Below are 17,904 nucleotides of genomic sequence, written 5' to 3' on the forward strand. Positions count from 1 at the left end.
TAGATAGATAGATAAAATTTTAACGTCCACGAGGCCAAAAATAGCCTATGGGACAGCAAGACAACTCAAGCAGACTTAAGTAGCGTTGTTCGCCTCTTGTGTAGACTAATGATGAGCCCCCCCAATTGCTCAATGTACTCTTCGTTGAACAGGTTATGCCAAGAACTGTCACATATAGTATCCGCAAACTTATCCCTGCTATCCTTGTAGGCCTCACATTCTAGAATAAAGTGCTGTTCAGTTTCCACTTTCCCAGAATTGCAAAATCTGCAAATTCTCTCTTCCCTCGTTGTTTTAAATATAATTTAAAAATAAATTTCTAATCATTTTTGTTACAAATAATTCTAAAAATTAAATTCTAAACGATTAAAAAGGACCTGGAAAAAACAATTGTGAAGACAACACGTGTCATATTCTTATTAATATGATAGATCAATATAAAAATTATAAAAATATTAATAATTATTAGTATGTTCAATAAAAATATATTAAATAATTTTTATGACACAATTAAAAATGAAAAAATAAATAAATAGTTAGTAGAAATATTTATATTAAATAATTGTTATGACACAATTAAAAATGAAAAAATAAATATTTTGATTTTTTATTGGTAAGAGGCTAAAGTCAAAATTAATTATTATGTTTTGTTATTAATTATTATTTTAGTAAGCACAAGTAGATTCAAACCCAAGACCTCTTCAATAAAAGACTCACAATTTACTATTGTGTTGTAGTCTCTTACCTATAATTGTATTTTGATTTTTAATAGTGTGTTATATTATTATTCTTCACACATAAATAAGAGAACATATTTACATTTTAAAACAAATTTTTAATCATTTTTGTTACAAATAATTCTAAAATTAAATTATGAACAATTAAAAAATGACTGAAAAAACAATGGTGAATAGTAGAAATAAAATGGTTTGAATTAATATAGTCTTATTAATATGATAGATCAATATAAAAATCATTGAAAATTTAATAATTATTATCAGTATGCTCAGTAAAAATATATCAAATAATTGTTATGATATAATTAAAAATGAAAAAATAAACAAATAGTTAGTAGAAATAAATATGATTGTATTTTAATGTTTAATAGTGTATTATATTATTCTTCTTTACAAATAAATAAGAAAAAATGTTTAAATTGACTACATTTCAACTTTAATATAAATTTTAAGTTTAATATTTTCTAACATTTTAATATTTTACATTTTTTAAAAATGTTTATATTTAATTAAATATCATTTTATTTATCACCATATAATTAGTTATTTATTTGATATTATTTATAAAATATTATTATAAAATTTGGCCGAAAAAAGGGCTCCTAGTATCTTGCTTAGCCAAGTACAATAAGCAGCCACCGCAAATTTGGACAAAAATTTGATTTAAGCATCAACATAAGAACATGATATAAACACTCAATAATTTTTAATTCTTTTGAAAGAAAAAATTTAGAATTCCTATTTATTCCTAAAAGATAAGTAATTACTAAATATTTGAATAAATTGAGCAGCTAAATTAAAATTACCGATCTCTATCTAAAAGCACCATTGTATATTCTGAATATCTTTCCCCATTCACATTTATTTTGGTAAACTAATTATCAGAGAACCAAGTTCCTTCTTTATCGGTTGCATGGCCTGAAAACCCTAAGCCTGCTTGATAGGGCGTCTGCAATACATCACCCAGAAACTCCAACCTGGGAAGAATTAAAAAGTTCTACCAGATTTCGATCCTTGTTCTGTACAACATGATCGCCAAACTATTCTTCTGCTTACCTCTGCGGCGCGGCCTAACCCATTTCCCCTGTACTTTCTCAATTCTTACAGAGAGTTATAATGCGACCAACAGCAATGCCCCTACAGAAAATCTCTTCCTGAACTTCGTTACCACCAGATTTAACATCTCTTTAGCCGATGCCATAAAAATGTCGAAATCATACCCCAGGTTATTGCGACTGAAAACTCTGGATAATGTTCAAGAGATCGTGTCCGTACTCAACAGACACGGCTGCAACGAAGATCAAATTGTAAAAGTAATCAGAACTCAGCCCTCGCTTCTGTCGATAAGTGCGGAAAGATTGTTGGAGCCCAAGATTCAACTCCTAAAAGATTACGGCGTGGAGGCGGTAGATTTCATTAGCAGGTTCCCGAGGATCTTAGCAACTAGGCTAGACTATCTCCGCTCCAATCTTGAGCTTCTGAAGACTGTATTCCCTACGCAGGATATTCTGAATAGAATAATTAGGAGTAACCCCCATATTCTTAGAAAGAATTTGCAGGATACCTTGAAACCCTCCGTTGCCTTCTGGGAGGATTTTGGTTTTCGTGGAACAGAGCTTACCAAGTTTTCGTTGTTATATCCCTGGGCTTTGACGCGCTCTTCTCTGACGCCCGAGCAATTTGATTTCCTTCACAAGATTGGCATACCCAAGGAAAGTAAATGGTACAAATACATTGTGGGCCATGTGGCCACGAACCGCATCGGAGTGGCAGAGTCTAAAATGGACAATCTTCAGCTTTGCGGCCTCTCCCCTGAGGAAGCCTTGCAAGTAGTTAGGGTTTGGCCTTCAGTCCTTAAATATTCGACTGAAAACATTAAGAAAAAGATGGATTTTATGCTCAATCACGTGGAACTCCCTGTAGACTTTGTGGCAAAGCATCCCAGCGTGCTTTCATCGAGTGTGGACAAGGTAATGAGGCCCAGGTTTTTAGTTTTGCAAACTATGACCGCAAGGAATGCAGGGGAGAAGGTTGATCCGACGCAGCTTTTTACTATGTTGAAGATGACCGAGGCCAAGTTTGTTGGTCAGATAATAGGAAGGCATCCTGATTCCGCTGCTCTGTCGATAGTTTATAAAAATGCCATTGCTAATGTCCCGAAAAGATGAGATCAAAGATGAAGAGCTTTTAGTTTCTTAGTAATTGATGTTTGTCTGATTTGTTACGCCCACGAATCTTGTTGAGAAACAACCTCAATATTCAGGAAAGCGATCCTGTCCATGTTCTCTCTGAGAGCAGCAGTTGTAGGGAAATTATGGAATACAGCCTACTACTCTTGTTACTCCGATTCACAAACTACTACCATGTTTTGGGATTGTAATTGCTCTTGATATCAAGGTATGCTTGTAAATTATTAGATTTCTATGATGACCATTTAATTACTTTCATTGAGTGAAATTATTTGTTAGTTCACAGCAAGTAGAAGTATACAGGTGTTTTTTTTCCGGGTTATCACACTAGACATACACATACACGGATGTTTCGTTCAGCTACTCTACTGTTATGGCATATTTCTATGGATATTAGAGCACCATTCATGTGGATGTATTCTACAGTAGCATGCTTTCAATGTTTGTAGAAGGTGAGGCAGTTTTGCAAAATATGAAATGAATACTGGAGAGAGGAAGGTTAATCTGATGCTGCTTATTCACTTAATGCTTTCAATGCTTGTAGAAGGTGAGGCAATTTTGCAAAATATGAAATGAATAATGGAGAGGGTCATGCTTTCAATGTTTGTGGAAGGTGAGGCAGTATAAGAAATGAATAATATAGAGGGGAAGTTTAATCTTATGCAACTTCTTCACTTCATGCTTTCAATGCTTTCAATGTTTGTAGAAGGTGAGGCAGTTTTACAAAATATAAAATGAATAATGGAGAGGGGAAGGTTAATATGATGCAACTTATTCACTTCACTTCACCCTTTCAATGTTTGTAAAGGTGAGGCAGTTTTGCAAAATATGAAATGAATAACAGAGAGGGCAAGATTAATCTAATGCAACTCATTCACTTCATGCTTCCGATGTTTATAGAATGTGAAGTAGTTTTAAAAAATAAGAAATAAATAATGGAGAGGGGAAGGTTAATGTGATGCAACTTATTCACTCCATGCTTTCAATGTTTATAGAAGGTCAAGTTTGCAAAATATGAAATGAATAATGGAGAGGGGAAGGTCAATCAGCTGCAAACATAATTTTGGTTATCACCGTGGCCAAGTTTGTTGGCCAGATCATACAAGGGCATTCTGAATTATGCTATTCTATGGACTGTTTTTAAAAATGTCATTGGCCAAAAAGCTCAGCTCATAGCTAAGAGTTATTTCGGTTTTTAAAAATTTGATGTTTTTCATTTTTAATTCACGAGATTTTGAGATGAAGAATCACCTCAATTCTCAGAATCCCTCTTCCAATACTGGATGTTGGCTATCAGCATTTGACATGGTGGCGATTCCTGACCTTGTTCACTCTGAGAGCACCAATTTCAGAAAGTGGAATGCAAATTTTGTTGCTGTGATGTACAAACTTAATTGTATTTTGATTATGACCGAGGCCACGTTTGTCGCCCAGATCATACTAAGATATTCTGAACCTGCTTTTTGTGGATTGTATATAAAAATGCCATTGCTAATGTCTGGAAAAGCTTATAGGTAAAAGGGTTTCAGTTTCTACGAAATTAATTAATTTGTTTAACTAGCGAGTTTTAAGTTGAAGAACCATCTTAATATTCGGAAAATCCCTTCCAATACTTGATGTTGGCTATTAGCATTTGATGATCCTTTCCAATACTTGATGTTGGCTACTAGCATTTGATATGACGATTCTAAAAACATACACAATCAAATTTAGAAATAATAAATTTACATTTTTAATAAATTATAGAAATCTCATAAAATTGATGAAAGCACCTGTTTCAAAGATAGTGTAGAAGGCAATTTTACTTCACTTGATGTTCTGCTGCACAAACTACTGCCTATGATTTGATATTGTAATTGCACTTGTAATCAAGGCATGTTTGTAAATAGTTAGATTTCTATAACGACCATCTGATTGCTTTCACTGATGCCTGATCTGATTGCTTTCGTTGATGTGTGAAGTTATTTATGAACAGGTATTTTGTTCGGGTTATCATACTAGACGTATCCGAAGTCTTTCGTTTAGCCAGCTTTCTCTCATGATATTTTTGTATGGATATTGCAGAATAATTCATTTCGATGCTTGTTTCAGATTGGGGCATTTTTAAAAATTATTGTATGTGTTTTATTCTTTATGTGATTATTTGATCTTGTGGATGTTAGAGTATCAGTGAATGCGTTGGAATCGGCTGCATCATTTGAATTACACAGTGATTTATCATCTTCAACTTGATGTGACCATGTTTTTTTCTTTATTTTGATGATGGACAATTGATAAGGTAATAAAAGTCATTAAATTTAATTAATTTTAAAAAGTTTTTCTTTAAATAGAGATTAAATTTTGGCTTTGAGGAGGCTACATTATTATTATTATTATTATTATTATTATTATTTGAATAAAAGGAGGTAAAAACTTGATTGAAAATCAGAAAGCACTAATACAAAGAGATCAAGGACCTAAGGTCCCAAGTAAAAACAAACTAATAGACCCAAACAGAGGAAAGACAATCAAAATCATCATCTATCACCATTCTCCACCCTATCTTCATCAAGAATGCTCCTTAAGTCTAAACAAAGCTCTTGAGGAACCAGCGCCCATTCCTCAATTCTCCATCCATCAGCATGCTCGGAAGCCCATTTCGCCAAGCAATTAGCCGCCCTATTCCACTCCCTTGGAATATGTGCAAAAATTACCATGTCCATCAAAGAACTAATATGCAAAATTTGTTGCACAATCCTAGCCAATTGCCAATTAACATCAGTCACTTTCTGTTCATTAAGCAAGTTGATCAAAACCTGGGAGTCGGACTCAAACTAATTTTCTCCATCCTAAAGCAAGAGCTTTCTCAAGAGCAGCGAGAATAGCCAAACCCTCCACCAGGTTAATGGTCTAAATTCCATCATAAATTGAAAATATAAAAATCACTGATCCCATAACATCTCTACCAATCCTGCCAATACCAGCTGGACCCGGATTACCCCTTGAAGAACCATCAGTATTGATCTTCAAGATCCCTTGGGGGGGGGCAGTTGCCATCTACCAACCTTTTCAATTTTTCGCTTCTCACAACGTCATCTCTTAGCCCTGGTTAAAACCAAAGAAGATCCCAAAGTCCCCAATCTCTCTACCAACTCTGTATCTCATTTCCCCAAAGGAAAGTCCACTTCGCACTTAGCCTCCACTGTCTCATGAATCATGCTCAATAACCTCTGCCAAATTTGTTGTACCAACCTTTGCTCTCCACGAAAAAATTCTTCGATTGCGCTCCAGCCAAATCTGTCATAATAAGAAGATAGGCCCCACAAACCACACCTCTTGTAGAAAAGGAGCCATAGAAGGGGGTCGTCCATCCTCTGCCAAAACTCAGTCAAGAAGGAAGCATGGACATAAGGAACTGCCCAAACTCCCCACCAAAAATGCCAAAGTTGCAGAGCAAAGGAGCAATGAAAAAACAAATGAGAAGAGTCCTCCTCATTAGCCCCACACATGACACAAATAGAAGGGTCGTGGAACCCTCTCTTTCGAATATTATCCCAAGTCAAACACTTATTCCAAGCCAGCATCTAGATAAAACAATTGCATTTTGGCCAAGATGCTTGTTCCAAACCTTCTTACATCACTGCGCTTCAGGCATATCCATCTTATGAGACACCAATCTGCTATATCCAGAGGCAACCATGTAGATCCCCTTAGAATTGGGAGACCAAGCAAGAACATCAGCCTCCCGGAGAGAAGAACATCTTCTATTGGAGGATATTTTGCAGCATCGCACACTCTTGTAAATCAGCAACTAGCCATTCATTTGGGGGCTTCCATTTAGCCATTTCCATTTGCCCACAAGGGAAAAAAGACTTAAAATCACTCACCCAAGACCACCCAACATCCCGAAACCGCTGACAAAGAAACAATAGGTTGGGGAACTAAGAAATGATTGGGGGATAGCCATCCTAAGAGTCAGACTAGAATTGGGCCTTCGCCCCATTGTTGCAAATCCAGAATAGTCCATCCTTAATAAGCTTGGCCCCTTTCTTTAAAGTATCCCAAATCACAGAACCCTTCCCTCCAAGTGGGTACTTGGAAATATGAAGAGGAGGAATCACCGAAAGATACTTCTGAGAAAGAACCATCGCCCAGCTCTTATCCTACTCATTACACCATCGCTAGTAAAGTTTGGCAACCAACGCCTCTCTTGTCAAAGTCGACTACCTCAAACCAAGTCCCCCGTAATGTTTTGGATTGCACACCACTTCCCATCTAACCAGACTCTGTTTGGAGGCCTCCAAGTAGCCCGCCCATAAAAATTGGTGCATCATAGAATCTAGGTCCTTAAGAAAGCCCATAGGAGCAACATGGAGCATGCATCTGTAAATGGGCAAAGCTTGCACAATTGACTTAATCAACTGGACACAACCAGCAAAGGATAACCAACGGTGGGTCCAATGATTATCTTTCACCTGAAATTTGTCCAAGATAACCTGCCAAGACTCCCTCGGAAGCCTACTCACTGAGATGGGGATGCCAAGATACTTCAATGGAAGATTCCCAATTTGAAACCTCAAAGTGTGGGCAATCCTCTGTTGAATAGAACCCAGAGTATTTAAGAAGTAGATGGAAGATTTTCTCTCATTAATCTGCTGACCTGAAGCAGCCAGGTACACATCCAAGACCCTATGACGATTAGATGCCTCCCTCATTGTAGCCAACCCTATCAAAGCAGTATCATCCACAAATTGCGAGTGAGTTTGCAAGGGTAAAGCTCCTCCCCACCTCCAGCCTTGAATAAAACCAAACTCCACATTTTTCTTAATCCATCTTCCTAGGCCCTCTACAAAAAGAATAAACAAATAAGGGGAGAGAGGGTTTCCCTGACGAAGCCCCCTTGAAGCCCCAAAAAGCTCAAAATGGCTCCCATTAATAAGCACCGAGAAAGAGATTGAAGTAACACAACTCCAAACCCATTGAATCCAATCTTCCGCAAAGCCAAAAGCACTAAGAGCCCATCGTAGGAAGGACCATCTTACTCTATCATATGCCTTTGCCATATCCAATTTGATAAACATTGTTTTTTCTTTTGATTTGGACATAGAGTGGATTACCTCAATTGCAATAACAATCCCATCCAGAATTTGTCTGCCAGCAACAAAACCACTTTGCTCCTCGGAGATTAAATCAGCCAGCCTCTTCTTTAACCTATCTACAATAAGTTTGGAAATAATTTTGTAGATAACATTGCATAAAGAGATGGGTCGGAATAGACTCAACCTATCAGCCCCTTCTTCTTGGGAATAAGAGCAAGGAAAGTAGCATTAAGAGCCCTTAACATCTACTTATTATGTTGAGACTCATGAACCACGACCAAGAGATCAAATTTGATGATATCCCAGAACTCTTGAAAAAACTCTATAGGGAAGCTATCCGAACTTGGTGCCTTCCCTCTCTTCATGTTAAAAACAACCTCTTCAAGCTCCTCGAGCAAGATATCCCTCATGAGCTGTTGATTCATATCTTTGGTCACAAGAGAGGGGATGCATGAAAGAACTTGCGCTTCCTCAGGAGACCCCCCTTGCGAGTCCTCTCTAAAGAGGGATTCAAAGTACTAGACTGCCTCCCTAAACATTTAAGGAGAGGAAGAAAGAAGCTCTCCCCTATCATTCACCAATCCCGAGATAGAGTTACCATGTCTCTTGGCTTCACAGAGTTGAAGAAAAAAGCTATATTTTTGTCCCCTTCCTGGAGCCACTCAATCCACACCTTCTGTTTCCAATAATCTCCTCTTGCAGTTCTCATTCTTCAAGCAATTTCATAGCCCGAGCCTCATTCTAAAGCAATTCATTGATTACCCCTTCCTCTCTTATCCTTCTAGTGATACCATCCAAATCTACCTGAGCCCCTACCTTTTCATGAAATAGATTCCCATAGTGCAAACGATTCCATCGCTTGAGCTCAAATTTAACATGTTGGAGCAGCTTGGCAAAAATATACATTGAAGTGCCATAAGCTGGTCTACCTTGCTTCCACCAATCAGAGACCAAATCATGCAAAGATGAGTCCCGAAGCCACATAAGTTGGAACCTAAAGGAAGGCTTCCGTAGCACCCGAGTTGATTCTAAAGCAAGTTTGATAGGCTAATGGTCTGATCCCCTCTAATCCAAAATCTCAGAGAAAGATGACCACATCCCTCCAATCCAGTAACAAGAAACTAGGAACCGATCTAACCTTTCTGCGATACAAAACTCGCCACTTCGACCATTGTTCCAAGTAAACTACCCATTGTTCAATTTAATATCCACAAGGTTCAAGGATTTGATATTGTCTTGAAGCAGCAGTGTGGAAGGCTCCAATCTACCAATACCACCCCGATTCTCAGCCAACTCACAGATAGCATTGAAATCTCCAGCCAAAATCCAAGGATGAAAGGGCAACATGCTATGAATCAGCTTGATGTAGGACCACAAAGCATGTTTACCCTGAAGATCGGTAGGCGCATAAATATTGGAAAATAATATGACCTCTCCTATCTCAAGGCAAGAAGCAATCATGGATAGAGAGGATTTGGAGGAAATCCACCAAAGAGGCTAGATTTTTCTAGGATTCCATAAGCAAGCCAAACTCCTGGAAGCACCATGGGCTCCAATGCATTGGCATTCCGCACTTCTCCACAACCTAGACTTCAGACCTTGCATACTCTCCACAGATAACTTAGTTTCCTGCAGGAATAGAACATCAAGACCTTGTCTTCTGACTAACTCAAGAACAACTTTTTGTCTGGGGCCGTTATTCAAGCCCCTCACATTCCATGAAAAAACAATCATTTCAACGGGCATGAAAAAATAGAATCCAGGGGCTTAATTGCCCTTGACTCCACCATATTTTCACCAGCTAATTTAATCTTTTCCACATCCTTTTTTCTGCCAGGTTTACCAAAATTTTCTGCCCCACCCTTCTTAATATCTTTCTGCAAAATACCAAGCTTGGGAGGAGGCTTATTCTTCACCGCTGAACTTGAACCAATGAGTTGTCCAAGAGCCGAAGAATCCATACCTACAGTTGAAACAATGGCCAAGGGTTCCTACACCTTAGAAGTCCCCTTTTGCTGATCAGCATCCAATTGTTGACATTCCTCCCCAAGGGGTTCCATAGTAGACTCAATAATAGGGTCATCTTGAGCTAAGTCCACAAGCCCATGTTCCAAATTGGTCAAACTCGGGTTCACCTCCTGTTGGCTAAGCTCATCAAAAACCTCAAACCTGTTAAAGGTATCATCCTACCTATCTTTAAAAGACCTCTTAAAACCCCTATTCCTATTCCGAGCCTTGACCAGAACAAAACCATCAGAAGCCCCTGCCTCAACAGGAGCAATGTGCTTCCCTTTATCTATCTTGAAGGAGGCTTGATCTTAGTCTGTGACGAATGGGATTCCCAAGGTTGATTCCTTGGGCATCTTCGCTACAAATGACCATATTCTTAACAAAGGCGACAAAGAAATGGAAGAGTTTCATAATCCAATTGTTACACCCAAGAATAAGAACCCGCACACATCTCTATTGCATCTGGTAAGGGTCTACTAAGATCAATTTCAACACAAATACCATCAAAAGTCATTACCTTTTTACCCATGGTCTACGATGAAGTCCCTACAGGTTTTCCAAGCACAAAGGCCAAAAGATGTAGCACATCCTCTCGACAACAATCAATCAAAAACCTTGGTAAGCGAACCCAAGCTGGGACACAATTAAGTAGCTCCTCTGCAGGGTTGAAGCTTGCATGCCATGGCTTGATAAACAACCCAACCTTATTGTGGAAATAAGGACCTCCCTCAAACACCCTATTACGATCAACAATGCAATTGAAGGTAACCATGAAATAACTATTAGCTAGCAACATTATCCCCATTTCCCCTTCCGGCTCCCAGGTCCTCTGAGCCCAAACCTCCAAAAATTGGAAGGAAACCCTCATTCCTAGAAACTTGTAATATAGGGAATGGTGTGAATAATATTCAACATCGTCTGTGATCATTTCAGCTAGGACAATCAGTTTTGGCCTCTCCTTGCATCTCTCGAGACATCCATTGGTCTTCGTAATCTTTGAGCCATTTGATAGCCCCAAATCAACAATCTCAGAATTCGGAGCAAACAGGTTATTGTCAAAGGTCTTCATCCCTTGGCTAGGAAATTTAGGGCCTAAAGCTGCACGAAAATCCATGCGAGGGCTTATCATTGCTAACTCCCCCTTGGCATCAGCCATTACCACAAACCACTCGATGAAAGAGGGTTACCCTCCCCTCCCTTTATCCAAACCCGTCCAAGTTTGGCTAGAGTCACCACACCCCGTTTGCCACGACACTGACTAGACTAGGGCTTCGGGAAATCTCAAACCCACCTACAACATCCACTGCCCACGAATGACATAGGACAACAGACAAACGCAGAGCTTTCTCCACGCGCAGCAAAATCTCCATTGTCGGATCGCAACCCCATCTGCAACCCATCAAGGAGATCCACCCAAGAGCCACCCCTTAATCCACTAAGCACCCACTGTCACAACACATAGAAAGCACGAGAACAGAGCTAGGGCATGGGTGCCCTAGCTCGAGACACAGACGCAGGTAGAACACTCGGCCGTCATCGCATTTTTTAACTCGAGGCTACACTATTATTAGTTAAATTTTTGTATTCAATTTTTAAGCTTTGTTCTTTGTCATTCTAGTTCTTTTTAGTTTTTCAAATTTTGAAATCTGGATAACCTTTGGAGTACTTTAAAATGGTGTAAGAGAGTTTAAGATTTGAGTGTCTTGATTTTCTACGAAATATAGTTTTCACAGTTGTAGGTGTGTTATTCTCCCTTTTCATGTAGACTTTTTTTATATATTAAAAATATATCCTGGGTTGCCTTTTTATCTTACACTTTTGTATATTATGACAGTTCGAACCGAGTTCGTTTTAGACCTTGCCAAGCTCTTTAGTGTGAACCGAATTGTTCCTTTGGTAATCAAATTCTATCAGAGCGAACCGAGTTGTTCCTGTGTTGACCGAGTGGACTTCTTATTACTGATGCTCGGGTCCTTCTTTGACCAGGTTTGTCTGTGTTCAGTTCTCAATTGGATCTTACTCTAGTATTTAATTTGGATTGTGAATTTAATGATAGGATCTTGTCCAAGGATGAGTGTTGACCATTTTGAGGTTAGTTTTTCTTTGATGTAATGTTCTAGAATCTTCTGTAAGTCGTTTTTGCAAGTATAAGTAGAGGTATTTAGTTTAGCTTTAGGTAGAGCTTACATGACTAGGAACTAGAGTAGATGTTGTGAGCTTGAAGTTGAGAATAGAGCTTTGAAATTATATTTTGTATATGGTCGTAACCTAGGCCTTATAGCTGGGCATGTATGCTGAACATTTGATGAATCAATAAAAGTATTTGCTTCTCTCTCTCTCTCTCTCTCTCCCTCCCTCCTTGGTGTTATTTTCTATGTTTTTCTTTCGTTGTGTTTACTCAATGAGGTGGGTGGACAGTTGGGTGTGCCTTTGGCCCTAGTTCATCCCTCCTTGCACCAGGTGGTATTAGAGCTTAAGGTTCATCCTTGTGGAGATTGGATTGTGTAGAACCCTAAGTTGGTTTGGTTGTAGGGTGGTAGATCTGAGAATCTGACCTATAACTTGCAGAGGGTTACGATCTTGCAAGAACTTGATTGTAAAGATGGTTTGAGGTAAATGAAATGTTGACAATGTCGTATTAGATACATTGAAAAAAATTGCAACCAGATTAGATGTTGTGGAGACAACTCAAAGGAGAGGAGCACATCTTGATGATGTGAGTGATGATGAAGCTATAGCACCAAACCCAAATCCAAAAACTGAAGAAGATCAAGATGAGGAACAATTGTTGAGAGTATTATCTAGGGCACATTCAAAACCTGTCATGGAAGTTGTTCCTTATAATGGAAAATTGGATACCAATGTTGTTATTGATTGGATCTCTGATACAGAGAAGTTCTTTGAGTTTAAAAACACTCATGATAATAGGAAAGTGAAATTGCAGTTACTAGGTTGAAGGGTCGTGCCTCACTATGGTGGGAGCATTTGCAAATTGATAGACAAAGGAGACTCAAGGAGAAGATTGGGACTTGGTTGAAAATGGTGAACGAGATAAAGATAAAATTCCTTCTTGTTGATTACCAAGTTAGCTTGTTGAGGAAAATGCAAAATTTGAGACAAAGGGACATGACTGTGAAGGAGTATACTAAGGAATTCTATAGATTGGACATTAGATTTGGACATGTGGATGATGATGTTGAGAAAGTTGCAAAGTACTTGAATGGATTGAGAGATGGGATTCAAGATTAAATAAGTTTTGTGAAATTGGAAAGTGTGGAGGAAACATATCAATATGCCTTGAAAGTTGAGGAGACCTTGACAAAGAAGCATGAACAAAGACAAAGAGGTAGAGATGGAAGATTCTAGAGAGGTAGAGGTGGATCTTATGGAGAAGGTGGTAGATCTGACATTATTTTGATATTGGTAAGTGAACAATGTATTGTGAAGTTCAAGATTGGACATTACTTTGATGAATTTTTCTGTGATATTATGTCTATGGATTGTTGTCATATTTTGTTGGGTAGATCTTGGCAATATGATAGATATTCTATACACGATGGAAGATTGAATCAATATACTCTTTGGGTGAATGGGAGAAAACAAATATTGTTGCCTTTGATTGAAAGTCCAGATGAGGTTAATTGTACTATTGTGAGAATTTGCATGGTTAATGGAAAGCAATTTGAAAAAGAAGCGAAGAAGAATCAAGTTTATTTTTCCATAATTCCTAAGATACTGAATTGTGCCAATAGCAACCAAGTGCCATTCAATACTAACCAAGTAACAGCTAATGGAAACTGAGTGACAATAGAAGTTGACAACATTGATTGAGTAGCAAAAGAAATTGTCAATTTGTTGAATGAATATAAAGATATTGTTACAAAAGATATACCTGATGGTTTACCACTAGTAAGGAGTATAAGTCATTGCGTGTTAAGAAATCTTGAGTATGTTAGACAAGTATTCATGAATATTTGGATGATATTCTGATATTTAGTGGGACTAAGGAAGAATATCTTGAGCACGTTAGGCAAGTATTGCAGAGATTGAAAGAGGAGAAGTTGATAATTAACTTGAAAAAGTGTTCTCTTATGCAAGATGAGATTGTATATTTGGGATTTGTGATTTCAGCTGATGGTTTGAGAATGGATCCTAAAAAGGTTTAAGCAATTTTGGAATGGCCTACACTTGAGAATGTGGGTGAGGTAAAAATCATTTCATAGTTTGGCTAGTTTTTACAAAAATTTTATCAAGAATTTCAGTTTTGTTTGTAATGTTGTGATTTAGATAATGAGGGGAGATAAAAAGGAGTTCAAGTGGACACATGGAGTTGATAAGAGTTTTGAGACTTTGAAAAAAAAGGTTGCTAAGTTACTTGTATTGGCTTTGTTTGATTAGTTTTTACAAGAAGTTTATCAAGAATTTCAGTTTTGTTTGTAATGCTATGACTTAGATAATAAGGGGAGATAAAAAGGAGTTCAAGTGGACACATGGAGCTGATAAGATTTTTGAGCCTTTGAAACAAAAGGTTGCTAAATTACTTGTATTGGCTTTGCTTGATTTCAATAAGTTATTTCAAATTGAATGTGATGCAAGTGGCAGTGTAATAGGAGTTGTATTAAGTCAAGAAGGTACACCTGTTGCTTTCTTTAGTGAAAATTTGAATGATGCTAAAAGAAAATATTATGTGTCTAATCAAGAGTTTTATGTTATTGTTTAAGCCTTGAAGAAGTGGAGACATTATTTGATTCCTAAGGAGTTTGTGTTGTATAATGATCATAAAGCTTTACACTAATTAGGAAGTCAACATAAATTGAATCAGAGACATGTAAAGTGGGTTGAGTACTTGCAGAGATTCACATTTGTGATTAAGCATAAAAGTGGAGTTATTAACTGATTTGTTGATGCATTAAGTAGAAGACATTCTTTGTTGACCAAGATGAAGATTGAAGTTCTTGCTTTTGATGACATGAAAGTATTGTATGATACTCACCCTATTTTTTTTGAGGCGTAGAGAGAGTGCAGAGCACCAAATCTATCAGATCACATGAGTAAGTATGATGAGTATTTCATTCAAAAAGGTATGTTGTTCAAAGGAATTCATATGTGTATACCAAGAACTTATATGAGAGTTAATTTGATTAAAGAAAAACATTGTGGTGGATTGGCTGAACATTTTGGAATCAATAAGACATTGAGTTTTCTGAAGGATAAATATTATTGGCCACAAATGTATTAGGATGTTTAGAAGTTTTTAAGGAGTTGTGGAGTTTGTCAAGTTGCAAAGGGAGTAAGTCAAAATAATGGTTTGCATGCACCTATTTTTGTTCCTAAGAAACCTTGGAGTAACATCAGTATCGATTTTGTTCTTGGGTTACCTGAGATAGTAAAAAGGGTATGATTCCATATTTGTTGTTGTGCATATATTTTCTAAGATGACCCATTTCATACAATGTAAGAAGACATCAAATGCTGAGCATGTTGCTGAGATTTTCTTCAAAGAGATTATTAGATTGCATGGATTTCCAAGAAGTATTATTTCTAACAGAGACAGTAAGTTTGATGGTTACTTTAGGAGGACTTTGTGGATGAAGATGAGTATTGAGTTGAAGTTTAGTTCTACATTCCATACATAGATAGATAGACAAACAAAAGTTGTGAATGAAAGCTTGAAAAATTTACTGAGATGTTTAGTTGGAGATAAACCAAATAATTGAGAGCTGATATTGGCACAAGTTGAATTTGCATATAATAATTCTGTAAAGAAGAGTACAGGGAAAACACCTTTTGAGATTGTTACTAGAGTGTAACTTAGAGGAATATCAGATTTGAGGGATGTTGCTGGTGAAGAAAAAAAAAGTGATGCAGGGGAAGAATTTGTTGATTTTATAAAGTCTTTGCATAAAAAAGTGAAGTTGAGGTTGGAATAAAGTAATCAAAAGTATGAGGAGAATGTTGATAAGTCTGAAGATATCATATTTTTGAGGTTGGTGATAAGGTGATGATTCATTTGAAGAAAGAAATATTTCCTATTAGAACATACAATAAGCTAAAGATGACGAAGTTTGGACCTTGTAAGATCTTGAAGAAGTTTGATAGTAGAAATGTTTATGAAGTTGAGTTACCTAATGACATGGATATATCTCCTATATTCAATATTGTTGATTTACATAAGTATCATGAATCAGGTGATGACATTGTATCAAATGATTATCCTAAGAGGCAAATCGAAGAGACTGAACAAGTATTGGATCAGAGAATTGGCAAGAGCACAAGAGCAAAAGATTACTATAAGTATTTGGTGAAATGGAAAAATAGACTAGTTGAAGATGCTACATGGATTTCTCAATCTGAGTTGGATTTAGTGCAGGTTGTGACACTTGCATGATTTAGGAGAATCATTTCTTTCAACACTGGTTGTGAGGAAGATGGGAGGGGAGTAACAGGTGGCCTTCCTTGGATCTCTTCATGCCAGCTAAGCAATCACTCAGAAAGAATAGTAGGCTAGTCTCCCTACTATTGATGGTGGCTAGTGGTGCATCTGCAGTTTCCTTTTATCCTGCACTTTTGTTCATTCTGACAATTCAAATCGAGTTCTTTAGTGTGAACCAAGTTGTTGTAGTACCTACCCTAGTTTGCATTTATGCTATCATTGCCGAACTCTTTTAGGCTAGTTTATGTTGATGATTAGTAGTATTGTTTTGTGATTTTCAGATATTGTTTTACATTCAATTGATTTATGATGAGATTACTTGTTATTCTATATTTCATGTATGCATGATGATTACTCAATGTTTTTCAGTTATTGATGATGTTTAGTTAGATGGATCATTATGTATGTGTTTTCTTATGGATACTTACCCCATACTGCATGTATATGGTGTGTGTGTTTGTTTTCTTTATGTATGGTGTTTCTAATCTGGTTAAGGAAGGGAGTTGTAGTCACTTGCTAGTCGGGATCTACATGATGCACCACTTCTTGTCAGTGCATGTTTAGCCTAGAATATTGTGTTTCTACATGCGTGAATTTTATGCAGGTTGCAGGTATCGAGTATCAACTTTTCTAAATTGGTAGGATGACTATACCCTATCGCATTATCTCAATGGTAAGAGAGGGGAGATAAATTCTTGAGTCCAAATCCCAACCCTTTAAGCCATTTCTCCTAATTGAAAATTAGGACAAGTATCTAAGTCAAGTACCCTCCAAATGCGTCAAATGACGTTTATTCGTGATTATAACCCTTTAGTTTGAATTTGTATGTATTTTTGCATGATGGGTTTTCGTATTTTATTTTATGAGTCTTTGGAGTATTTTCTATTAATTAAGTTTAATTAAAAGATCAAATTAATGATTTAATTTAATGGAAAATTGTTATGATATTTTAATATTTAATTATATTTAATTAATTGGAAAATTAATTGAATAAAAAGAATTAAATTTGAAGATAAAAGTTATAAGAATAAATTTGGAACACAATAATATTTATTTAATTTAATGATAATATATTTAGAGTTCATTTTTAAATAAATGGTAAATATTATTATTATTTAAGTTAATAAATATTTTATCAATTAAGTTTTAAAAATAGATTTAAAAGAGAGAATATATTAATTTATTAAAAGTTTTAAGTTCGCATGATGTGTGCATGAGATTAAAATATTTTAAAAAAATTAAAAAGATAAAACAAGTATATTTAATAAAGATATTCTAATTGCATGAAGTGCGTATGGGATTAGATTTAATTAATTAATTAAAAGAGGAGTCAAGTGAAAAATTAAATAAAGTAATTTAATAATGCAATTAATGTGCAAAGAAAGGATAAAAAGGAAAGATTAATAAAAGTTAATTTGGAGTTCGAGTCTGGTGCGCACGGAGTTCTCCCAGGTGAA

General features: G+C 36.6%; 1 protein-coding gene across 1 annotated transcript; it reads left to right on the top strand.

The window, feature by feature from the left end:
• Positions 1–1,565: 1,565 nt before the first annotated feature.
• LOC149555731 (transcription termination factor MTERF8, chloroplastic-like) lies at positions 1,566–3,159 on the top strand. The gene has a single exon (XM_089829869.1). It carries the CDS (start codon positions 1,766–1,768, stop codon positions 2,903–2,905), a length of 1,140 nt encoding a protein of 379 aa, XP_089685995.1. The 5' UTR covers positions 1,566–1,765; the 3' UTR covers positions 2,906–3,159.
• The last annotated feature ends 14,745 nt before the right edge of the window (positions 3,160–17,904 follow it).

This window comes from Cupressus sempervirens, chromosome 5 (assembly GCF_028749045.1).
Source record: "Cupressus sempervirens isolate cs-2001-9-10 chromosome 5, ASM2874904v1, whole genome shotgun sequence".
In the NCBI taxonomy this organism is placed as follows: Eukaryota; Viridiplantae; Streptophyta; class Pinopsida; order Cupressales; family Cupressaceae; genus Cupressus; species Cupressus sempervirens.

What these genes read in the sequence shown, in the direction of transcription:
- LOC149555731 (XM_089829869.1), top strand. Translation starts at nt 1,766, where the DNA reads ATGATCGCCAAACTATTCTTCTGCTTACCTCTGCGGCGCGGCCTAACC.